A 27634-nucleotide genomic window follows, 5' to 3' on the forward strand; every position below is an offset into this window, starting at 1 on the left:
GATCTGGATTGAGCGTGTAACGGGTGCCTTAGTATGCATTGATTATTATTTATTGGTCATAAAAAGCATAGGACGTGTGTCCCGCTCGGCGGTCGCGTTCGAAATAATCAAACAGTACGTTTAATAATAATTGTATTAAGGAAACATGAGCGCGCATGTGTTTGTTTGTTTGTTTACTCGCCGGTGACGTCATATGTTTATTCTCGCGGGAGGATTGGGCTGTATTGGATAGTGTGTGGTAATAAGTATATAATTTTTATGTTATGAATGTGGATTATTAGTTAAGATGCGATATAATTTGAACTTAATATTTTGTATGAGTTGTAATTTTTGAAAACTGGAAAATTGTTTTTACGTAAAAAAATGTTCAAGAGCTATAAAGTGATTTACTTATCAAAAATAATGTAAATAGTACCTGAATCGTCGTATTATTAAGGTAATGGCTACATCAATGAATTATTTCCCGAAATAAATAAAAAACTAAACTAAAGTAATTACTAATTAGGTATATTGGAAACATCACTAATTCAATAACATCACATATATACCTTAATTGATTTCTTGTCCATGGTTAATTTAAATATGTATATGTAATCTATTATTCACACAATTCAGAAAGTATTACGGAAAACTGTAGCATAACAAATAACAATTAACTCACGCTGCCATTGAAGAAGCAATTGAAACATAATATAGCTGTGAATAACACAAGTCGTATTCTTTTTGCGAAGTAAATGCATAATTTAGCGTCATATGTCTTATGACTATTAATTTCAAGACGCGCTGGACACTGACAATTAAAAAAAGGAAGTAAGTGGTTGCTGATTGTCGGGATGTCATGCAAGCCGGGTCGCCCCTTGTTTACACACGCACACACAGACGCGCACGCACACGCGGCCGCGCCCGTCGCGTATTTAGGTATATTGTTGTTTATTTTATTCGGCGCTATGCTCTACCACGGGCCGAGCCTTTCGACTCAGTTTTAACGCGCACGGTTTATGAAACGACAACTGCGCTATGTTCGCTCGCTAATTATTCATATCGTAATTCGTAACCGCTTGTCGCGGCGAAAATAGCAACAATCCCGCGATTTTTATTTATTCAATCACAATATATTTTTTTACGCGCCCGGCTCTCGTGTCTCCGCGAATCTTAATGGCAGTTAATCATAGTTTATTTTTAACTCAACGTGTGTTAATAATTGTGTTGGGGCCTCTGTTTCGTTCTAGTATTTGATTGAATCGCGTTTGCGGAAGCGATTCGGTGCGTAAAAAAATTGCGAACATTGAGTTTGTTCACCTACAGACCCAGTTACAGAGATAAAGTTAAATAAGATTATATAGAGAGATAGATTAAATACTTTTTGGTCGACGACAATTGGCGCGAAAGATTCAAAAGTTCCGATTTTGAAAACACCGGCGGGAGCGCGGGGCTGGAAGCGGGACGAAATTTTGAAAAGTGTTGAGCATACATGAAATGCCGCGAGTGTTTTTTTAACGCGTTTTCGAGGCTAAGCGCTAGTTGTTTGAACAAGTGTGTTTTCTAATGGATTTATTTTGAGGTGAGTTTAAATTTACTTGTGTTAGTGTTTGTATTGTTTGTTCGTTGTGTTTAGTGTGCGTGTTCGCGCCGGTGGCGGGAAACCGAATACCTAGCCGGTTCTTTGCATGTATGGGTGTACAAATAATATGTGTATGTGTGTATGGAGTTATTGTCACTTTGTTTAAGAGGGGACATGAGGAGGGAGTCACTTGTCATGCATTTAGGCGAGGTTTGATGAGTTGACTTTTTAATATGTTTCTTATATGGAATAGTAACTACGTGTACGCCACGTAAATTATTTACGAACAAATTATATCATTCCCATTTATCTATTAGGTATCGGTTTTTAACATAAGAATGCGAATGTATTATGTAAACACGAAATATAATAAAATATTTTTGATAGATTTTCCTGTAACTAACTAGCTAGTAGGTATGTAAATACTAAATACACGTGTAGATAAATATGTGATAAAATGGGTATCTAATTTATTGTTGATTCATTAATTTTCATTAATTTTATTCATTAATTTCCTATTATGTGAACCGACTTTTTTTTAATTTGTTGGTTGGTAACTTATAAAAAAGAATTCACGTGTAGGTTCTGACTATAGGTAGGTATAATATCTACAAAGCATAAAGATAAGGATAAGTATATAATGAATACATAGGTAGGTACTTACCTAGTTGGTTTAGCTATATACACTAGCTTCCGCCCGTGGCTTCGACCGCGTGGTGTTTTGATAAAAGATAGCCTATGTTCTTTCTCGGGGTCTAAAGATTGTCTGTGCCAAATTTCATCAAAATCGGTTGAAAGGTAAAGCGTAACAGATAGACAGACAGACAGTTACTTTCGCATTTAAAATATTAGAAGGGATTCATACCTACCTATTATGTATCTACTTTGGATATTCTGAAGTAATCAAAAACTAGAGGTGAATTTATTTAAAAGCACGGAAAAGTGAAGGTTACCTGTATAATCAATAATTATTATTTATTAACAAATAAAAAAATACATATTTTACGTTTTATACGAAATCCATACTAATATTATAAATGCGAAAGTAACTCTGTCTGTCCGTCTGTTACTCAATCACGCCTTAACTACTGAACCAATTTGCATGAAATTTGGTACCTATAGAGATATTTTGATAAGGACATAGGCCACTTTTTATTGCGAAATATGTACCACGGGCGAAGCCGGGGCGGGCCGCTAGTATTATATAAAAATGTATACAGGTAGTATTAAAAATAATAGAGGCTTCATTAGCGTTAAATAATTAAAAAATAATTGAATTTCTTTACATTAAAGTTTAAACCATTAAATTTATTTGAAACGAATTGTTTCATTATCCATCATCCAAAACTAAAAAGTATTTAAAAACTAATTAAAAGTTAGACTTAAAGGAAGTAATGTGGAAAATATACCTAGTCATATTATGGTTTCAAATTAGATTGAATTGAATTGATTTGTTCTTTCATTTTTATTTTTTACTAGCGGTCCGCCCCGGCTTCGCCCGTGGTACATGTTTACGTTTTCTCTACATAAAAACCATCCTAGTACTTCAAGGAATATAATAAAAAAAGAATTATCGAAATCGGTTCAGCCGTTCTCGAGTTATGCGCTTACCAACACATTTTGCGATTCATTTTTATATATAAGAAGAAGATTAGATGTAGGTATCAACTACATAGTACCTATAAAACTTGATAAAACCACTATAAAACAAAGTCGCTTTCTCTGTCCCTATGTAGGGACATAGGGATGTATGCTTAAATTTTTAAAACTAAGCAACGGATTTTGATGCGGATTTTTTTAAAAGATAGAGTGATTCAAGAGGAAGGTTTTAATATATTATAATTTATTATGTTTTAGACAAAGCGGGCGAAGCCGCGGTCGGAAAGCTAGTAGAGATATAAATTATAATACCTATACGACTATATTAGTAAAATATGGTTTATAAAAAACCCTTCGCTGTAGTATCAATAGTATGAACCAGCTTAATTAAATTTGAATAACACGTTTGGTATTTAAAGCATTTTGTTTATCTTGTCAAAAATTAACTTTGTTCATTGTTCATGACCTCACCTGTTATTGTGTTTTTATTTTTAGACTTTTAGATAAATACCTAATGATAAATATATCCATAAATTATTATTGAGAAGATATAAATTTGCGACATAACAGGTTTTGTGTAGGCTAGGAAAAACAATTTCAATTGGCTGAAACAATTTTTTGATCAGAAACTATTTTTACACAAATAGGCTATATTTGCAAACTTAACTGGCAAATTTACAATTAATGAAGGCCAAGTCTTAAAAAAAAATGTTGAATTATTTATTATGTATCAAAATAAGCCATCAACGAATAAATATGTATAAAAACGTGTTTCGTATGATATATTATTATTTTTAAAAGATTATCAATAGAAATATATATACTTTATTCAGGTATCAATCAATTTAAAAAGTACTTCGATACATAGGTACCAAGATTTTTTTTTGTGAAATCGGTTAAAAGTTAAAAATGCACTTTTTTAAGTCGAGCTGCTTAGAGAAGAGGTCGCGGGTCCTCTCTATTGAATTGACATTTTTGTATGCGCACAAAACCACAGCACAAAACTGACCAGAATTCCCGCCTAATTTGACAGCGATGATACCACAGACTATAACCTTACTATAACGCTATAACCACTACTATAACTAACAGAACATACTCTGTGGTTAAGTAATATGTGGCTATTCACAGTTAGACTGTAGGTAGGTGTTCAACAATTAGTAGTGTTTTTTTGGAAAACACTACTAGTGCCGAAAATGCTTCCTTTGCTTTGCTTGCTTAGCTTTCATTTCCTATATTTTTACGGAATATCTGTGCTTTCTATTTTAATAGCGATTCAAAAGCTTATCGTGAAAAATGACAAAATGTTTTTTTTTAATTTCTTCAGTATGGTGCAGATGGTCGTGAATGGCAGTATCTTAGGCAGTATTTATAGATTCTAAAAAACCTTTAATTCTTTGAATATCTATACTATAGATACAAATCTATAATCTATGAATCAGTACATTAATCTTACTATAAACAATGCTTAGATAAACAGAGGGTTAGAATCAAAATAAGGGAGTATACCCCTTGGCCATGGCTCTTCAAGAGTTGTTTCGAGAAAGTAATTCTATATTCAACAACAAAGAAAATATTTTATTTAAAACATAGGAGTAGGTAAAATACAATAGGAGTAATTAATGATTACCTACCTATGTATTCTATTTATGTTTTCTATTTCGCTTGCACTGACGAGATTGCCTTTTTTTAACATAGTACGACTACATCAATAAAAATATCTTCATATTATAATATTTTCGATTTATAAGGTGTCAAAGATATAAAAATAATATACAGGTTTTTAAATAAATAAATTATAATTTACAAAATCTGCAAGGAGATTAAAAAAAAGCAAAAGCAATTAAAAATACAAAAAATGTATAAACTTTTTTATGTAACATAAAAATTTAAATAGATACGCATATTATGTATGATTGAGGAAAATATCCTAGTAATAAAATCTAATCTCGCTATTCTTATTCTAATTAAATATTTTAACTTAGGCATTGTAAGAATAATTAAGTGAACTTAAAAAACTTCAGTTACAATAATATTAATTATTTATTTAACTGACAGTGCATTGCTCTTTAAAGGCATTTAAAATATGAATATATTCGTATAATTTAGGTAATAATATTATTTATTTTTTAATTTTTTACATAATAAAAAATATTTCACTGTAGGTAGGTACTTTTAAAAGGAAGGTTGTTCTTAATTTGACTTCAGTCGGCTGATTATGTTAAAAATAAAGTGTTTTTTTTATAACAGATAGCATTAGGTAGAATCTGGTAGAATACATAATTTTTATGATTAATAATATATTATTATTTGTTTGAAAAGACATTTTATGATTTTACTATCTCTGTCTTAAAAAAAAACTATAGATACCTAAGTGATGTTTTCGACAAAAATTATTGAACTATTCATAGGTAGAGGGCAAACGAGAGTACCTATACAAAATATGCCATAATATTGAACATACTTATATGTATATTTTATCAATTTTAAACTACGCATTTACTTGCTTAAAGAAGTTTTTATGAACTTGTATGATTGCGCGGTAAAAGTTGAAAAATATAGTATAGGTAAGTTTAATGTTTGGTTACCTAATTTGCTCATTTGTTAATTACCATCGCGTTCCTTATGTGTATATACTTATGTACACTACATTAAAATGTTTACTTTAAAAATTGTTATTCATTTATTTTCAAAATGTTTATAAAGTTATAAGTAGGTACGTTTGTGACATTTAATAATTATTGTCATAATTCTTAAACTTAATAATATCATCGAGATATGAGTAAATAATGACTCAAAAATAACTCGTATCAATAATAAGCGAATGTAAATGGAAAATCCAAATAATTTCGGTTTCCAACGACCTCAAGGTAAACCATTGAGTTATGATAAGTTGTAAATAGTAAATAAAAGATTTTAGGGTTATATTATTTACGTACAATAGGAACTACTGGTCCGATTTGAAAAATTCTTTCACTGTTAGATAGCCCATTCATCGTGGAAGGCTATAGGCTATAATATTATATCATTACGCTAAGAGTTAAGACCAAAAGGAGCGGAGCCACGCGGGTGAAACCGCGGAGCGCAGCTACTATGAAATATGTATAACTGCAGCTGTGCCTCGCAGTTTAACCCCCAGTGCTCCGCTCCTGTTGGTCTTAGCGTGATAATGTAGAATTCCTCGATAAATGGGCTATCTGTGGGTTATCTAACACCGAAATAATTTTTAAAATCGGACCAGTAGTTCCTGAGATTAGCGCGTTCAAACAAACAAACCACTAACCATGGTTATTGTAATTTGTATGTAAGTTTTTCGGGATTATGATTCTCGTAGCACAGTTGTCAGTTGACAGTAATAAGCTTGTTTGATTTAAAATTAAAATTAAAAATGCTTTTAAAGGTAATTAGTGAAATACATCTATAATCACGGAACCTCACACTCAAGTCTCAACTCTGTATTTTCCTCAAATCACCGTGACTAGCGAGATTTGTTTATTTTAATTAATGTTTGGACAAGAGAATTCGTCTCAAATTCCTTATTATCTAAGATATTTGTTTTACAGATTACACAAGTACAATCGATATTATTTGTTAAATAGCGGCGCGCCCTCGTTTTCCTTTTAAGAATGTGTGACTAGTTTTAAAAGATCTCTCTCATGTATGGATATTTCTTTGTAACAGGGGTCAAGTTACAGTAGATCTAGTAAGTAATCAAATTTTTACGAGTAAGCAACAAATTCGGTTTATTTTATATTAGTTAAGATTTACAGTTGGTGTAACTGGATGTACAAATGAATAAATTAATTTAGAAACTATTTTAATAGAATATAAATGTAAGTCGCTGGTCGCAGCCATCCGTCTAGACAATTATGCATAAATTCTATAAAAAATAACAATTACATACTTTTAATCCCGCCAAGATTTACATTTAAGTTGTTTCTACCTTAAAAAACTTACAAGTTACATCTAAAGTTATTTCATAATAATACAAATACAAGGTTTATTTTTTATGTTAAATTACAGCTTGTTATAATTATTATTATGATACCTATTATTAGGTACCTACTTAGTCATTTGATCTCTATGGGCCATTACCTATTGCTATGGGCCAGCTTTGACTCGAATATTTTTAGCTCTATTCTGATTATTAATATGAAAAGAAGTATTAGGTACCTAACTATATTCATACACAATGCAAGTTTGACAATTTTACTTCTAAGTTTATTTTATGCTACATATTCTGGGGATTAGTCAGTTTCCGGAATACGGAAGGCCTATATTTTAATTTTTAATCGCATCCTGCTAAAATATAATTTATATAATACTAGCTGCCGCCCACGACTTTGTACGTGCATCCCCGTTATTCCCCGTTCTCACAAGAATTTCGGGAAATCCTTTCTTAGCGGATGCCTACGTCCTAACTTCTACCTGCATGCCAAATTTCAGCCCGATACGTCCAGTGGTTTGGGCTGTGCGTTGATAGATCACTATATATTATTATAAAAAATAATAATAGATTTATTAATTACTTTTAGATGTAATGCTATAAATAAATTACAGTAACTGCCTAAATTTCTATGGTGTATATGTGTAGAACTTTCTTCATTAGAAAATTTACTCATGAATTCGATTCAAAATTCGAAAATAAATATATGTTATGTTATGTTTTTGATGAAGATTTCTTTATAGTGCAGAATAACGATTTATTCGAACAAATATGTTAAAGCATAATTAATTAATTGTGCTTTAATTTTATCGTTAACATTTTAATCACAAATTGAATATTCAAGTAGTTGCACGATACTCGAATTTTTAGTGGTTTTTTTTCTGCAATAAACCACACTTAGGACTTGACGAGCGTTACAAATTGGTTTATTTTTTCTAAAAATAGATGCCATTTGTAGGTAAATTTTCTAAAATCGTCTATTTTAGTTCACCTGTTTGTCAAATTTATGCGTAAATGTATAAAAATAGATTTTATAGACAAAAATCGACGTGCTACGCAAGTTGATACACAAAATAATTATAATAATTAATATCAATTCAGTAGGAACCGACCGCTGAAGGTAAGGCTGAAGGTTAGAGTTACGAAAATCTTCTTTTGTAGATATTGTTAGTTATTTTGTCATATATGTGAAATTTTATACATCCATGCAAAGTAATAAATGTCCTGTAAATATAATGTTTGATTGTTTTTATAGAATACTAGCGGTCCGCCCCGGCTTCGCCCGTGGTACATATTTACGTTTTCTCTACATAAAAACCATCCTCGTACTTCAAGGAATATAATAAAAAAAGAATTATCGAAATCGGTTCAGCCGTTCTCGAGTTATGCGCTTACTGAACACATTTTGCGATTCATTTTTATACCTACAATAAGATTGTTTTTATTTCACAACTGAATCTTTGAGCAGGATTAATGCCTTGTTTTTCTGTGCTTGGTCACCTGTAATAAAAATACAGTCTTATTGAGTACCTCCTCCTTTGATTAAAATCGGTTATAAAGGGTATATTAATAATTATGTACTATAAGGGTCAAGGTCAACCGATCACGAATATTTTATACTAGCGGTCCACCCGGCTTCGCCCGTGGTACATATTTCGCAATAAAAAGTAGCCTATGTTCTTTCTCAGGGTCTAAAGATTGTCTGTGCCAAATTTCATCAAAATCGGTCCAGTAGTATATGCGTGAAAACCATACATACATACATACATAAATAATTACAAACCTTTCCTCTTTATAATATTAGTACAGATAAGTAAGTCGCTTCCCAGTGTAGACGAAAAAATAAATTGATTTAGCAGTAAAAGAAACTGATCATTGCCTTATTCATAGAAAATCAATGTGTGAAACAGAATATATTATGTGCATAGGTTAAGGTATATAAAGATTAGTAGGTAGGTAGTACCTAAGTAATAATATAAGATAAGGTTTGAATTATGTATGCATTTTTTATTTTTATAGGAAGCTATAGTAGCATAGAAACAGTGCTGGCGTAAGAGCCACTGACAGTGACACCCCGGGCGAAAATATGGTGGCGCCCACTTGAGGGAAGCAATATCAAGCAAGTCATACAAGTCTTTACACTATCATTTCTGATAGTGATGTAAAATTCATATTTACGTCGATTTTTAAGAACACCTGTTAGCTGTTAAAGTAGGTATGTACCTACTTAACATGCGAAAATATATTACACCAATTTTAGAAAATGTTCAAAAAATTTCTACGTCTATGAATTTCTCTGCATAAAAAACACAAGATCCATGTGTGCGTGTGTACGCGTGTAGGCGTGCGATAGCGTTATCGTGAGCCTTGCAAAAATATACAACAAACATTTTTGTAGTATATGTGCGAAGATCAGATCCGACGGTGCCAGGTGATAGTAATAAGGGAATAAGAGCTGTCAACTGGGCCAGTGTTTATGGGTTGTTGCTAAGTGCTTAGTTTTTAATTATATTTTTAGGTTTAGGAATTTTAAAGTGAAACTTTTATTACATCGTCTCAAACTTTTTGGTCTGTGTAGCGCATGTCGCGTGTATCGCGGCTGCCGAGTAGGTATACCTACTCGGCAGCCGACCGTCACCCGACATGCGCTACACAAAGCAGTGTTCAGAACCGTTCGAACAGTTTCACTTTTACCGTGGTTTCATAAAACCACACAACATTTTTTTTCTAGGTATCTAGGTCATATCAAAATTTCGTGATAAAACTTGATTATTGATATAATATTATGATCTTAATACATTGTGATTTGTGACTGACTTTACTTTTATATTAAATGTATTGAAATAAGGACTTACTTAAAAGTGTGCTCCTGTATTACGTTTTTCAATTAATGAATTATCTACTTGAAGAATTAGTCGTTTCATAATAAGCTTATTAAAATATTATCTAGACTCGCGCATATGTGTTCACATACCTACCTAGCAAAAAGAAAATTTTGTTGCACGATTTATATACGTCTTCAATTCACAGATACATCCAACATAAACATACAAACACACACAATCCATCCTTACAAATAACTAACCAACTATCCTTACGTTCCATCTGCAAATCAAGCATATACGCGGTTTCAGCACGAAATTGCGCCTTGGTACTGATAAAACAATACAACCTAAATAATGTTGTAACCTCGAATTCTAAATAAATGGCTATCAACAACACTTCCGACCTCGTTATGTATCCTAAACATTGGCGGCACGTGTACAGCCATTTCTAAATTGACTTAAAAAATGTAATAATTCGTTGGGTAAATAGGTTTTCGACGTCTTCATATTTTTCGACGTGTTACCATGTGTATGTACCTATTGTTACGAAGAGTGATCTTGGAGCAATATGGAATGGTTCAATCCCGAAAGAAAAGTGCGTATTTTTTTGTTTGCAGTACCTTAAGGAATACTTAGTATAATATGAGTTAATCATAATCTTAATATTGCCTTTTAATTGATGTGTCCAAAGGGTCTCAGTGTGATCACTGATCATGTATAGATATTATCTACCTAGAAAAAATAAGTGTGGTAGTACATAAGTAGTATTTAAGAACTATATATAGATATTTAAAAATAATTTTTATCGATTCTCTACAAAAAATCACCATATTCAAGGCATTGACAGATCATTGTAAGTATACGGAAGTGATGACGTCACACGCGATATAACTTTTTGACATTTCAATTTTGGTGTCGAACCTGCGACCTCTCAACTCAACGGTCAGGGACAAATACTTGACATTACTTTCTCCACTGAACTATCGACCGGAGTCAAGGTCATATGACATTTAATTAAAACCCAGGGTTTTTATAATGGACCGTAAATATCAGATAAAGTTCACAAATTTCAACATCTTTTCCCGGCCAAGTGCGAGTTGGACTGCACTCTATTTAATTACTCTTGTACCATGGGAAAGATGTAACATGATAAATCTGTAAGCTTGTTTCTAGCCCGCGGTTTTGCTTCGCCTTTTGAATAAATTTAATCAACTTTAATTTACATTCTGTGAATTTTATTGCAAACGTCTGCCCAAAATGCTCGGTGATAAACAACAATAAATATCTCCACACAAATAAAAATGTAGTCTAACAAGATTAGTAAAGATTATTTGTTGTAACAAAAGATAAAAATCAAAGCAATTAAGAGTATGTGCATGCAAGAGTTATAAAAAAATGCGATATTTTTTTAGTTCTATCATTTAACGATATAAGATAAACGATTTACGTCATAGTTTACGTATCGGCGAATATAAACATTTTGTTTTATCTATCACTGATATTGGACCTATGTTTATTAACCTACATACGAATAACTTTAGTATTTACTACTGAAGTATTTTTGGAAAGGGTTTTTCAATGAAGGTCCAATGGACCTGAAAAATGTTGACTGAATTAACTTAGTTTTACCTTGTTTATGTAAGTGTGACTAAACATTTGAAATTTCCTATTTTATCATATTGACCAGCTGTGCCCCGCGGTTTTACCCGCATTGTTCTAACTTCCGCTCTTAGCGTGATGCTATAGCCTTCCTCGATAAATGGACTATCTAACAGTGAATTTTTTTTCAAACCAACTCGTGGTCCTTGCAATTATCGTGTTCAAGCAAGCAAACAAACAGACAAACTGTTGAGCTTTATACTATTAGTATTAGTAGTATAGGTTACGAATATATTATGTAATTAATATTTTTGTAATTTATAGTTAACTATTTTTGAAATAATATACAACTTAGCATATAAATATAAATGAAGCGAATATATTATTATGAAATAGTAGAAGGATATGGTGCAGACTAGCTTTTCAAGTTTTGTTCCCAATCTAGTATGATCTAGTTACTGACAAACATATACAATTGTCACTGTGTTGTTTTATCCTTATTCAATTTGCAGAATGTTACGAAATATTTTATTATTCAGGGTATTTTATAAAATTATCGTATTGTCACCGTTCAGTGATAGTGATACGTGTACATAGTTTGGATTAAATCTGTCCGTTTTGGTGGTTCAAATTCGAATCAAAAGGTGTCGGTTACACACATACAGGTGAAGACTGAAGCTAATATACCTAAGCGTTTTGAACAGAATTGAAAACTGTCCAAGTATAGATATAATCTACCAATTGTATTACTTTATTAAGCAACACACAGCACAGATAATATAATACCCACTAAGTATAGCCTACAATTACCATAAAAAACAAAAACACAAACAGCAAGCATTGTGTGCATTTATTAGTGTTTTCGTGCTATTTCATGTGTGAATGTATATCGGGTTAGGAAAGGCGAGCATTTTTCCCATAGTCCATTGTTTTGTTTCGCAAGATAATTGCATAAGTGGTAAATAATTGCTTGCTTTGTACACAATATGTAGTTTAAAAACTTCTTTGTACTTGCGCTGTGGATTTGCATTTGGCTACATTCCCCAGGCTGCGGTCAACTGTAAATTGATGACAAAAAAATATTGTTTAACCCCTAATTTTTTGGTTTGCGTAGATGCTATCTATCTAAGCAAATTTAGAGCCTAAAAAGCAGACTTTTTTCGACTTACCATAGTGAAGAAAATAACAGTTCGGCCGAAGATCGGACTATGTAGTATCTTCACTTCTATGCGTTTAATAATAATGTTAACATTAGGAAAACATCCGGACTTACGTCCATACATTGAGCATCAATGATTGAGTCAGGAAATTCCTCAAAAAATTTGACAAAGAAGTTTTTTTTTTATTGCGTTTTTTTAGTCCGGTCTTCCCTCCTCATCCTAATTAAGTTTCTCAAACTTTTATCCTCCGTGTTCTAGGACTAAATAATGAAAATGTACCTAAGGTCTGATAGTCATAGCGTCATTGGATAGTTAAATATATTAAAAGTTAATAATTATTGCGCATTATTGCATAAGGCGCAGTCAAGAGCTAAACTTCGGTCCGATCTTCGGCATTGGGAGGGAAGATCGGATCTTGGGTTGTGAACGTCCTAGGCGTAATCAAAGTATACAGATGGAAAGAGGATTCGCTAATTCTGCCCCAAAATAATTAATTACATTATTTCAATGAAAGTACTCTCCAAAATGAGCCATCAAAATTTTGTAGGTAAGATCGGATCGACGATTTTCGCCACAAAATACACCTTTTCTGCTGAATCACCTGTGTACACGTCCCGTCTGGTCGCTGGCCAGCCGCAGAGTGAAGAGAGGGGCAGAACAAAATGGCGGATCTAGTAGTGTTGGTAGCAGTAGAGAATATTGCCTAGTTTGCGAGTTATTCCATGCATCCGATCTTATGTCACATCCGATCTTAGGCGACCCAACCTTACTTATAATATGAAACTGAAACGCCAATATCAGAACTGCTGTCTGATTTTAAGAAACGATTCAGTGGTAATTAGACCATTTATCGAGGAAGGCTATAGGCTATATGCCATCACTCTTAGACCACTAGGATCGGAGCAATGCGGGTAGAACCGCGGGGCATAGCATTAGCAGCTAGAATATTTGTGATATTATTCGTTATCTACTCATACATTAGATGTTTCTCATATATTAGAGTGTTTCGTCCACGTATAAGAAACATGGGCTCCTTAATCCTTATTGTTATTCATTTCGAGGAGCCGAGCGAGGAGGTTAAATATCTAAATTTAAAGGTAATGAACGACTAGTCGGACTACTTATCGCCGATAAGTTATCGGACGATAAAGTTATGTTGAGAAAAACCGAAGGCAAAAGTTAGTGCACTATTAAATTTTCTTGTTATATGTATAACATACTAGTTCTAGACTATATAATTTATAGCACACTAAGTATACTGAAGTATCTAAGTTAAATAATTGGTGTTACTTATATCGTAGTAGGTATTGATAAAAAATAGATTCATGTTACATGTATAATAGACTACAAGCCCGCATAGGACAAAAATATGGGTCAAATGAACCACCATGGGACATATCTAGAACGATAGCAGAGCAAAAAATAATAAGATTCATCACTATGCCGTCACTTGTAAGCTGTCCAACTGAGTGCAGATGAGAATTGAAAAGTACAGTTAGACTCGGTAAATTTTGGTCATATATTTTTGTACGGCATTCTTAACCATCGATAGATCCATTAAAAATAATAAGAAACCGCTCAGTGCCGTACAAAAATGGTGGTCCACCAAGTCGGAATTTTTATTTAATTTCCGAGAGTTACCGGGGGTAAATTTGGTCATTTGACCATGTACGGCATCTGTGTCATACTATTGCTATACTGCTCTTAATCCATTATTCCGCAACGCCGTACAAAAATCATGGGGACAAGGGGAAAAAATCGAGAGTTGCAATCCCCTCTCTTTCCCCACTCCACGGGGTCATTTGACACAACACGAAATAAATTTATTTTTAAAGTATTTTATGCATAGATAATATTTTTTCATGTGCCGTACATTTTCGTTGGTTCAAAGGGGAAAAATCTGAAAAAGAAAAAAATCCATATAACGAAATGTTTGCTTTATATTTTTATAATAAAATATAAATATACATTAATATTAAGAAGCTCGAGGTGGTTAATTATCACCTTGGAAAGTCGGAGTCAGGTGGAATGGACTCCGTTAAATTGATGAACTAATAAAAAAGCTATGAACGAAAAGATGTGAATTATATGCAATCAGTCCATAAATACAGGTAAAGTCACAAGCAAATGCTAGTAATATATACATATTCAAAATGTACAAGTAAAGCGCTTACAAATGATACCAAACACTGCATATTTATCTTAACTTTATTTTTTTACTCTGTATGTTTTGTCCGCTAGAGGGCGCCACATTAGATTTTGTGAAACCCCATATAGCCTTTAGCTAGCTGGTCGCTGGTTATCCAGTGAACAATTCAGACGCTTCTAATGATATGTCATTTGTCGAATTCTGATAAGTAGTTTAGAAGTTACGAGGGAATAGATGAACATACATACATGACCTGTAAACAACCATAACCCTCCTTTTGCTTTGCCGTAGTTGGGTAAGAATATGTTAATGCCGTACTGTATCAAATGGCCATAAAGCACCCTTAAAATTGTAGCTTTCGTCGCTTTCATCAGCCTAAAAGATGTGGTCTGCACAAAAATGTACGGCATCGTTTTTTCCTAATTTATCTATGTTAATACTATTTAAAACAACGGATAAAGTGTAGAAAACTATTATATTTCATTAATCTACGATGTTTAAACTTTAACAAAATTTCTGGTTTTGCATTTCTCTATAACTTTTTTTAGAACGGTTTCCTTTGAACGGCAATACTATACAACAATTGAATTTTACAATATCATGTTAAAAAAAAAGTTCCCGTACAGGGTCAAATGACCTTACAGCTCTTTATATAAAGAATTCGATGAAATTAAGATGATTATTGGTATACATTTAAAAGAACAATTATTTTTTGACGGCATTGCTTTTAATAGTACTTTTGAGTGCTAGATAATGTTTTGGAACCGAAGCCGTACTTAGTCAAATGACCCCCTGGAGTGGGGAAAGAGAGGGGATTGCAACTCTCGATTTTTTCCCCTTGTCCCCATGATTTTTGTACGGCGTTGCGGAATAATGGATTAAGAGCAGTATAGCAATAGTATGACACAGATGCCGTACATGGTCAAATGACCAAATTTACCCCCGGTAACTCTCGGAAATTAAATAAAAATTCCGACTTGGTGGACCACCATTTTTGTACGGCACTGAGCGGTTTCTTATTATTTTTAATGGATCTATCGATGGTTAAGAATGCCGTACAAAAATATATGACCAAAATTTACCGAGTCTACCTGTACTTTTCAATTCTCATCTGCACTCAGTTGGACAGCTTACAAGTGACGGCATAGTGATGAATCTTATTATTTTTTGCTCTGCTATCGTTCTAGATATGTCCCATGGTGGTTCATTTGACCCATATTTTTGTCCTTTGCGGGCTTGTAGTCTATAATCTATATAATTAAATATAAGTGGAGTGTTTGTTTAAATTACAGATAACTTATTATGAGGTTTTCCTGTAAACATTTAATTTAATGTTGAGTAAATAATATCATTTTAAAATAAAAGATAGATAAGTTAAGATTTTCTCAATATATTGTATTGAGGAAAATTAAAAAAAAACTAAAGACTTTCTTATTAATTCCTGTTCTTATTTTATGTACAATTTAGTTTATTTTTAGAATTTAGGGTACTTTCGGCACAAATACGTTCATTCTATTTTAGAAAATGGATAAGTAATACAAAAAAGTGTAAGGTTTCAACTTTCAGTTTGTTTATAGTTCTAGGTAAGTAGGTATACCAGTGTGGAGATTGGAGAGGTAAAGTAAGTTTGTGAATTGGTTTGTAGGTAATAATTGATATCTGCAACCAGTAACCACTAGTCCACTAGTATTGAATGAAATATTCTTATGAATACTTTTGTCTATAGATAATATTATTGACTTTGAATGAAAATCAAATGACAAGCAATTAAAAGTTGAATATCTACAAGGATATAGATATCTAATTGTTCGGACTTCATTTATTTCAATTTTGTGTACCTACACATAAAGACTAACGCAATATAAATTTACCACATAATATAAACTTTAGAAATTTCTTAACATGCGCCAAATAATGCAATTATCATTATAGGTATGTATGAGAATTTGCATATGAAATTTAAAATTGCGTAAAATTAATTTAGACCACATATTTAACTGTCTTATTGTCAAGCCCATTTTATTCCATCCATCAACGACCAATCAAACGTTCGGAAACCGGTTCTAACCAGATTTATTAGCATATGATTTCAAAAGATCGGCATATTTCCGGTTTTCCAATGACTTACCCTCAAATTTATCTCACAACGTACTTGACCAATTTTTTCCTTATCGCAAATTATGTTTATTCGTTTGCGAATATTTACAATTACATAAATGTTGATAAGATGTTATTTTTTAAATAAACAATCAATTTATCGGCTTTTTTTTATATTTTTATAACAATAAGCTTGTTTGTAATTTCGTTTGATCTCATTCCACGTGTTTAATATTTTTTAAGTAGGTAATTTTAATTTATTTTGTTTGCCTCTCAATTATAGGTATAATTTATTAAATTACCTATATTATATGGCACCATTGCCAAACCAATAACCATAGATGAGATGAAGAACAGTTTTACAACTTTTTGGAAAGGAGCTGATTGAAACGTCGGGGAAGAAAAGTGGCAAATACCTTTTTATTTCAGATTCTAAAAAGACAAAGAAGGTAAATAAAATAATTGTCTACAATTTAAATTAGAACATAAAAATAAATTTTATGAAACAAAATGAGAGGAATGTTGATGAGTTGATGACATTTATTAATTTTTACAAATTGTTGATTGTGTTACATATTATGATATTACCAACTATGACGGAACGTATCTATAATTATATTGTATCTAAGATATGTAACATAAAATGTAACATAAGAAATAAACAATCTATAGCTGATTTAAAAACACTTTATGGTAATGTGGACGATAATGACTCAGCACAAAATTAGCATTTTTAAAAATCTAAATATAAATGTTGTTTCTATGATAACAACGTTATTTATATTTCAAAGATAAACATCTGAATAGTTGACTATAGCACGTCCATAATAATTTAAGATATAGGTTTTCTGTCAATACATTTAAATATATGAGACAACAAACGTTTTAACAATACTATGTAGTTCAAACGACTCATAATGGATCTTCAGCTGTTATAACCACATAAAATAACTAGGTACAAGACAAAATTTATTACCGGCTCGAAACGTGCAAACAACACTTTGTGTACAATGCTTAAACACATAGGCGGCTGTGAAAACACACGCACACATTAAAACAAGTTCACACAAAACAAACCAGGAAACGTATAGCGAAAAACAAACAGGGGTCTTTTGTGTTGTGTAAACAATCGGCCGGCTATGCAACAGGCGTGACGTTAAAAAAAACAACAAAGATTCATGGTGTGTGTCATAGATGGCAGGCATGTTCTGCGATTCGAGAATGCTTAGCAGTTCATTAGAGGCGGCATAGATGGCGTGATTGTCAATTTTGATTTTTATGGTCGCCGGTTTTATGTGGTTTGTCCGATAAAATCGATAGTGTATAAACGCTTTGTATTGGCTTTGTACAATATCAGGCTCTTATTATCGCCGATATTTCTTTCTTTGCTTTTTTATGATACTGAGTAATCCTATCCTATCCTACACTAATAACAAATGCGAAAGTTTGTGAGGATGTGTGTGTGTTTGTTACTCTTTCACGCAAATACTACTGAACCGAATACAATGAAATTTAGCACACATATAGAGGGTAACTTGGATTAACACATAGAATAGGTTTTATCCCGGAAATCCCACGGGAACGAGAACTATGCGGGTTTTCCTTTGAAAACGCGGGCGAAGCCGCGGGCGGAAATCTAATATTATTATAATATGTATATAAATCATCGCAGGTCTATTTAAGGCTGTGGTTTAGGCAATAAAAAAATTAAAACTGGAACCCCAATTATCATTATAGTATGACCACACCTCTACTCTAATAAGTTATAGACGCCGATATGTCTGTTAAAATTCGGGACGTGGTTTTGCAAAATTCGACTCAAAACTCACCTTTTAAAAATATTTTTGTTCCGTATTTTCTGTATGCGTGTCTACTGTCTATTAACTCTAAGACTTAGCTATAAGTAGGACTTGGCTGAATGTAAATGGTGGAATCTTGAAAAATGGAAATGTACCTAGATTTTTTTTTAATAAAACTGAAGAGGGGAAAAAAAGGCGAGAGGCGAAAGTGGAAATTGCATCGACTGAGTACACTATCAAACTTAGAGCATGTTGGTTTAATGCTCTAAAGTCTAAGCTATCAAAGCATAGAAATTGTCCGCATAAAAACATAGGAGTCGAAACTCGAAACTGTTTAGACTTAAAAATAAACGTTTTATTTAAACTGGTATTAATCATTGTTTAGAAACAGTCAAAAGGCTTACCATTAAAAATATGTTTATGTAAATAACTTGTATACCGACGTGTTATAACGCTTGTAATGCAAGGTCACTTCTGTTGGGGGTTATGTTTCGTTGTTACAATAACAATTTAGGTGTTTGGTTGAGCTGTGTCATGTTTGCAATATCGTATTACGATCCATTTTTCTCTACTTCAATCGAATATTGCAATTTTTGTTTATATATTTATAATTTAATATTTAAACACTATTGTTTTACCAATGATATTTCTACCTACAATAGGTACAGTAGGTACAACAAGTATAGTGTATTACCTAAATTATCTGTGGTAAAACGTCAATAACTATGCAGAAAGCGGATCAATTCTTAGCTATATTATATCATCCCGACAAAATATTATGTCCGTAAACTGTGACAAGACAGATAACAATCAAATTGTAATTACATAAATTACGAATTACGGTTTGAAAACGCGTTTATCGCGATTCATACCTCCTATCTTTCAATCAAGGTTATCCGCACAGACAGACATGAAAACACGTGTAAGGCGGCAAAGAATTCGTCCTTTGACCGCTTTACGAATTTGATTATTTAAATAATCGCAATAAATAGCTGTGACCTTCGCGAAATGCAAATTTATTTATACAACGCTTCGTGTTTCCGCGTTGACACATAAATTACATTAAACGCAATTAAATATTATGTTTGATTGACTTGGAATAGTTAAGAAAATTGGGGGGACTAATTTATGAGAATTTATGAGACCTACACAAATTGCCGACTTATTTGCAAAGGTGTTTGTTAATTTGAGTTTATTCTTGGCGAATTAAAAACTGGAGCAAGAGCAGATGTTTTGTGTTTGAACAAAAGAGACTAAGTGTTCATGTAGATTTAGTATGAGATTGAAGATTAAGAATTTGATTATAATATAAAATATTACAAACTATGCTGAAGTTTGTACACTGAAGTAGGCTTTATCTTCGATAGTAGATATTAATATAACTAATACTAGGTAATAAACAAGTTGAATTAATATAATCATCTATCGTATCTATTGATAATCAAATACACACTCAATTTATAATTCTGAATTGCACACGTACATATCGCAGTACACAGTTATACCATTTTCATGCCTATATCTTTTATGCATGTTAACGTGAGCATAATTAAACATGCTTCTCATTTTTCCCTACAATTAATTGGCAAATGTGCTAAAATATTCACAAGAAACAGAACTAAAGGTGAACGAACGTGCTAAATCTAATATCTACAATAATCTGTTCGTGATGTTGTCTCCAACAGTCAATACAATTCACATAATTTATGTTTATTTGCGTCATACGATCTTTCCGTGATATTATTTAAAAATACTTTATTTGTAAGCATGTGCCAGCTACGGTGTATAGCTTAAACTCGTTGTTTTATCCCATAAGCGTCCCGACTCCATTACTATTTCAAACGTCAATAATAATAAAGTATATGTTTAGACAAACATTAAAATTATCTAGGATTCTATTAAAAAATGTAAGCATCCACCATCTGTTTTCAATGTCTGGGGCAAACGTGTTCTTATGTCTGAAAGCTTAAGGTCGATGTTCGTCAAGCGTTCGAGTGTGTGGCTCTCATCGTAACCCTTACTTAACATACTTAAAGCTATTGCCACTGGCAGTCGAGTTTATTATTGTTTTTCTGTTCTGTTACAGATTGTATTCAAAACATTGGATCCGTATCGCTTCAGTCATTTCAAGAGAACGACCAAGGTGTGCCGCTGGGTGCCGTTTGTGGTCACTGACTTTTACTATTTTATATTGACCATTGTTCTGTAGTGATTCATATTATTTGTGATATCTGGATGTGTCTCCAGCGAGATGAAGACGATAATCATAAAATAGATGAAACGGTGAGTGAAATTTAGTACCTCTAACTAATTCGAAAGAAGATTTTTATCTAATAATTTATATTTTTACTGCCAATATCTCGCAAAATATTATTTTTTTCTACTATCACGTAATAATTAATCGATTACTAATAAAGGCCGTTTTATTTTCAACATTTAACACGATTAATAATAGCTTTATTCTAAGGCCTTTTATACAAAAAACTCATCCTTCAAAGGAGGAAGCTGTTTCAATGAAGAAAAATTCAATGACTTGCGATCTATATTGATGAGCTTGCGATTTTTTGTGGAAAAACATATTTTTAACTTAGCACCAATGTTAACAATATTGGTATTTGGGATGAAGGATATTTTTAATATTAAATAAAGATATTGAAAGTGCTCTATAAATTTATTAAGGAATTATTCTATACTAATATTATAAAGCTGAAGAGTTTATTTGTTTGAATGGGCTAATCTCAGGAACTACTGGTCCGATTTGAAAAATTCTTTGGGTGTTAGATAGCCCATTTATCGAGGAAGCCTATCAAGCTAAGAACAACAGGAGCGGAGCTAGTGTTTAAAAAGTGAAGTCCCGTGTCCCCTAGTGGAGTAAGGGGCAGATGCATTATTCATACAATATATGTTTCACTGATCTATCTTCTTTAGGGACAAGTAAGTGATCAGCCTTCTGTGGCTTGCCAGACTGAGACCTTTTTTTTTTCGTCTCCACCAGGAATCGAACCTAGGACCTCTCGGTTCTACGCACATGCGTCAACCACTAAACCAAGGAGGCAGCTAGTATATTTAAAATAGGTATGTATAATTATTATATTATGATTTATTTCATGGGTTGTATAAAAATAATGCTTTGTATTAACTTAATTTATAATCAAATTCAATTTTGAAAATTATTTTTTTGCGTAAAGTGGGGGCGCTAATGTATTATAATAAATGAATATAATTACCTATTCAAAATGAAACAGTTAAAAATGTATACATTAACGGTTTCAAAAAGGTTTTTATGATTTATATGGAAGAAGACTATAATATGTATTATGTACATAGAAAAATCAAAAAAGGCATGGGCTAACTATAAATTCATGTTTTTGCCCATATTTTCACTCTCATATTTTAAAAGAAAGAAGGAAAAAGTAAATTCCAAGCTTATAATACGATCACATGTAGAAATATTTAAAAACATATACATAACTAGCGGTCCGCCCCGGCTTCGCCCGTGGTACATAGGTATTTCGCAATAAAAGGTAGCCTATGTTCTTTCTCAGGGTCTAAAGATTGTCTACAGTGCTAAATTTCATCAAAATCGGTCTAGTAGTTTATGCGTGAAAACCATACATACATACGTATACAAACCTTTCCTCTTTATGATATTAGTAATTAGTATAGATATGTAAGTTATATGTTTTACATCTATGATTACGCCTTACATTATTTAAGATTAAACATAACAGACCGTGTTTTCCAAACAGCAATTTGACGAAAAGGTAAACTTTTAACAGGCGGAGAGGTGGAATCTAAACAACTCGACCATATCACACTATCGATATTATAAACAAGAAAATCGATTGAAAACAACTATGTTACCCGAGCGTGGCCATTTTTATAAATATTGTGAAACTCAGATAAGATTGTTTAAAAATAATGCAACTATTTTTAAAGACGTATGCAGAAATAATGCAGACGATTGACATTTTAATAAATGTGTATCTAATAAAATCTAGATGTTAAGTGACTTTAATTAACAGTTTATCATATTTTTGGAGCTTGTACAAATAAATACATAGATAATATTAATAGCGCTTAGATAATAAAAGTGTAGCGTCATGGCATGTAAGGAGCTTATGATTCTGCTTCACTGTTTTATTTTTATCACAATGAACGTACATCCATATTCCATATCCTTACTAATATAACTAAATGATATTATAAATGCGAAAGTTTTTGTTTGTTTTTCATTTCGCAAAACAACAATTTTATTATATTTTGTGTTTGGAGATATGTAGTTCGGAGACTAGAGCACAGAATACATAATATGTAGTAGCTAAACGCTACAGAACGGACACTCTCCGCCTCCCGCCAAAATTAAACTTACCTCACCCCGCGCGATCGTGATTAAAATGGGCCATATTTTTCTGCAAGGATACGCAACGAAGATTGACAACATTAATCAAATTGACTTAAAGTAATTTTATTATTTTGGATTTGTGATTATCGTTTTTCGTAGAAAATGGTTAGATATTGTGCTGTTTACGGATGTATTTCATCAGAAAAACGCGAATTTTTTTTTACGCTAGTCACAAATGTGCCAACCATAAAGCTTTAACACACACATTTGCAGTCTCTACAGTGTGACTGTCAAAACGATAATTTTGTATGGAGTGTCCGGGGTGTGACTAGAGAGCGATACAGGCTTTTTGCCCCGATGAAGTACCTATTTCATTTTAGAGTTTACATTACACGGGTGAAGTCGTGGGAGGAAAGCTAGTCACTACCTACATGGTATAAATTAACTTATAAAGTACGCTCTCCACTGTCTGTCCATGCGTATGCTTACATATTTGAAACTACATATATATACGTCTCGAGGAAGCTCTTTCTCTCTAATTTATCGAAGAAGCTCTAGTCTATTTCATTTATTTTTCACATAAAACGGGCTAAGCCACTGTTTTAGATAATAATTATATATACCTATTTAACTGAAACCAACAAATATTTTATTATCACTACATAGTATAAAACAAAGTCGCTTTCTCTGTCCCTATTTCCCTATGTCCCTTTGTATGCATAAATCTTTAAAACTACGCAACGGATTTTGATGCGGTTTTTAGGGTTCCGTAGCCAAAATGGCAAAAACGGAACCCTTATAGTTTCGTCATGTCCGTCTGTCCGTCTGTCCGTCTGTCCGTCTGTCACAGCCGATTTACTCGGAAACTATAAGTACTACAGTGATGAAATTTGATGGGAATATGTGTTGTATGAACCGCTACAAAAATATGACACTAAATAGTAAAAAAAAGAAATTGGGGGTGGGGCCCCCCATACATGTAACTGAGGGATGAAATTTTTTTTTTCGATGTACATACCCGTGTGGGGTATCAATGGAAAGGTCTTTTAAAATGATATAAAGTTTTCTAAAAAACATTTTTCTTAAAGTGAACGGTTTTTGAGATATCAGCTCTCAAAGTCGTAAAAAGTATGTCCCCCCCCCTCTATTTTTATAACTACGGGGTATAAAATTCTAAAAAAAATAGAGGTGATGCATGCTAATTAACTCTTTCAACGATTTTTGGTTTGATCAAAGTATCTCTTATAGTTTTTGAGATAGGTTGATTTAACTGTAATTTATTATATTTGCTGCTACGGAACCCTTTGTGCGCGAGCCCGACTCGCACTTGGCCGGTTTTTTTAATAGATAATAGTGTTTCAAGAGGAAGGTTTTAGTATATAATTTATTAGGTTTTAGACAAAGCGGGCGAAGTCGCGGGCGGTAAGCTAGTTTATTAATAAAAACCAGACTTCCTAAGAGTCTAGGCTATATTGCCATCCTGGTTATTACTTATTAGTCTAGTAAGGTGGTCTAGTCAGGTCATGTGATTCAATGTTTGTCTATCAGTCTGTATGTCAGTATGCTCACGATGTTTTGTTTAGTCGGTTGTGGTGTATGTGTGGATAAATTAATGTTTTCCTTATATTAAAATGTGCGAGCTTTCAGCCGGTTTTCGCGGTTCACAGCACTGAAGTGATTTTTTAAGGTATTTATATCGAATAATGTAGATCCTTATTAATATTATTTAATGTAATGGTGTAAGAAGGGTGTAAGTTTGATTTGACAAAAGCAACATGATGATTATAATTAGAATTTATTGGAATTCATCCATATAAATTTGTCTCATCATAGTTAAATTTTTACTATGAGTATCATCCTTGTTTTAGATACCTAGTCAAAAATATCTATACTATATTATAGCTGAAGAGGTTGTTTGCTTGTTTGACCGCGCTAATCTCGGGAACTACTGGCCCGATTTGAAAAATTCTTTCTGTGTTAGATAGCCCATTTATCGAGGAAGGCTTATAGGCTATGTATCATCTCGCTAAGACCAACAGGGGTGGAGCACTGCGGGTAAAACCGCGGTGGACAGCTATAGTATTAATATATATCTACAGTGCTTAAATCTTTATTGAAAACTAGCGGTCCGCCCCGGCTTCGCCCGTGGTACATGTTTACGTTTTCCTCGTACTTCAAGGAATATAATAAAAAAAGAATTATCGAAATCGGTTCAGCCGTTCTCGAGTTATGCGCTCACCAACACATTTTGCGATTCATTTTTATATATAAAGAAGAAGATAATAGTTATTTAATGTATCATTTTATGTGTATAATTCTAACCAAACGTAATATTTTATCTAACATCGATGTATTATCACATACAAAGCTTGTGACTATCAGCCAATTAGATAACAAGAATAAACACAAACAATCAATGCTTTGTTATAGGCATATTAAAATATTGTTTAAATAACACTCTTTATTTATATTAATATAATTTATCAACGAGTTATCGGGACCTCCAGCTTTATTGTGACATTAGTTATTTGGTTAATATTTTCTATTTATCCATACTAATATTATAAATGTACACAAAAAAATGTATACAAATGTATAACTCTGTCTGTCTGTCTGTTACTCAATCACGCCTAAACTACTGAACCAATTTTCATGAAATTTAGGCTACTTTTTATCCCGGGAATATGACGCAATCCCGGAAATCCTACGGGAACGGGAACTATGCGAGTTTTTATTACGGAAACCTAGTTTATTATATTTTAAACTAGCTTATAGATGTGGCTTTGCCTTCTAAAAGTACGAAATTTTTGGCCAAAGAAGCTCTTCAAAACAAGCTATATGTACATACATACAGCAAGGTTATTGTTTTATAAAAAAAAACTGTTATTTTAATGATAATTATTATCAGAAATTAAAGATTGCATTATTTGTACCATGTCCCTATGTATACTTATACAGGAAAATCATTATCATTACATAGTATAAAACAAAGTCGCTTTCTCTGTCTCTATGTCCCTTTGTAAGCTTAAATCTTTCAAACTACGCAACAGATTTTGATTCGGTTTTTTTAATAGATGTATTATATAGGTTGTATTATATAATTTATTAGGTTTTAGACAAAGCGGGCGAAGCCGCGGGCGGTAAGCTAGTCGTAAAAATAATTCTTCCTATTACCTACTGAGTATAATATCTATTAGGTACCTATATAGAATCTAGATCGTAAAATTAGGTTTTCCCTCCAATTATAAATCTTGAGCATGAAGCAGTTAGCAATAAGGAACTTGATTAAGTCCTAATTACAAACTGATTATGAAAATACTAATAAGGTAGTAACTTATTAATACACTAGCTGTGCCCCACGGTTTTACCCGAATTGATCCGCTTCTGTTGGTCTATCGTTCGTGATGATCACAGACATGTATCAAGATATATGTCTGTGGTGATGATATTATAGCCTTCCTCGATAACTGGGCTAGGTTTCTAGCACCGAAACAATCTTTCAAATCGGACCAGTAGATAGTACCTACCTGAGATTAGCGCGTTCAAACAAACAAACTAAATCTTCTACAATATTAAGTATAGATATATATATACAAGGGCCTCATAATTGTAAATCTCATTTTAAAACTAAGCCACTGGACCATCTATAAGAACGTAATATTTATTTTTAAATTATCTTATTGATAATGAGGAATAACGGTCAAGGCATTTTGTGGATCACTTATTTTGGCAATACACATTGTTGATAAAATGTTTTCCTCATCATAAAGTTTTTTATGTTGCTAAGATGTTTTATTGGACGATTTTAAATTTGTAAGTGGAGGATGTAGAGTTAAGACTTTTAGCTGAAAATATGATAATAATATCAATATGAGCAAGTTTAAATATTATAGTTAAGTGTTTTGGAAGGTAGTTTTAACTATAATATTATAATGCTGAAGAGTTTGTTTGTTTGAATCTCAGGAACTACCGGTCCGATTTGAAAAATTCTTCGGTGTTAGATAGCTCATTTATCGAGGAAGGCTGTATATCATCACGCTAAGACCAGCAGGAGCGGAGCGATGCGGGTAAAACCACGGGGCACAGCTAGTTTAAACATATCTACCAAGGAGGGGGAAAACGTAGCAGGCAACATATTATAAATACAAATTTAAGAAAAAGCATAGGAATTGAATTATCATACGATGTTTCTTTTATTTTCAGAGACCAATGGTGCAACTACCTCTTCTGGTAAGTAATATTCAGTATTTATTCCTACTATACAAATAAATTAACTAAAATCAATGCAATAACAGAAATATGTTGTGTGGTTTTATGAAACCACGGTAAAAGTGAAACTGTTCGAACGGTTTCGAACACTGCTTTATAACCTACTCGGCAGCCGACCCTCACGCGACATGCGCTACACAGACCAAAAAGTTTGAGACGATGTAATAAAAGTTTCACTTTAAAAAGTAGAATAACTGAGATCAGATCACTTTCATAATATGAACATTATCTTTGAACTTAAATACTAATAGCAGACAATATAGGTACTTATATCATAAAGATTTG

General features: G+C 32.6%; 1 protein-coding gene across 1 annotated transcript in view; it reads left to right on the forward strand.

The window, feature by feature from the left end:
- Nucleotides 1-677: 677 nt before the first annotated feature.
- FoxP (forkhead box transcription factor P) overlaps nt 678-27634 on the forward strand; it is an 86703-nt gene continuing 59746 nt past the window's right edge. The window contains exons 1-3 of the mRNA XM_090115897.1: nt 678-1561; nt 20822-21018; nt 27284-27310. Of these exons, the coding sequence (XP_089972023.1) occupies nt 20971-21018; nt 27284-27310 (75 nt within the window). The 5' untranslated portion in view covers nt 678-1561; nt 20822-20970. The remainder of the gene's footprint in view (nt 1562-20821; nt 21019-27283; nt 27311-27634) is intronic.

The sequence above is a fragment of the Colias eurytheme genome, chromosome 24 (genome assembly GCF_061535395.1).
Source record: "Colias eurytheme isolate Ceu_HAF_F1 chromosome 24, ilColEury1 Martin Lab GWU primary, whole genome shotgun sequence".
In the NCBI taxonomy this organism is placed as follows: domain Eukaryota; kingdom Metazoa; phylum Arthropoda; class Insecta; order Lepidoptera; family Pieridae; genus Colias; species Colias eurytheme.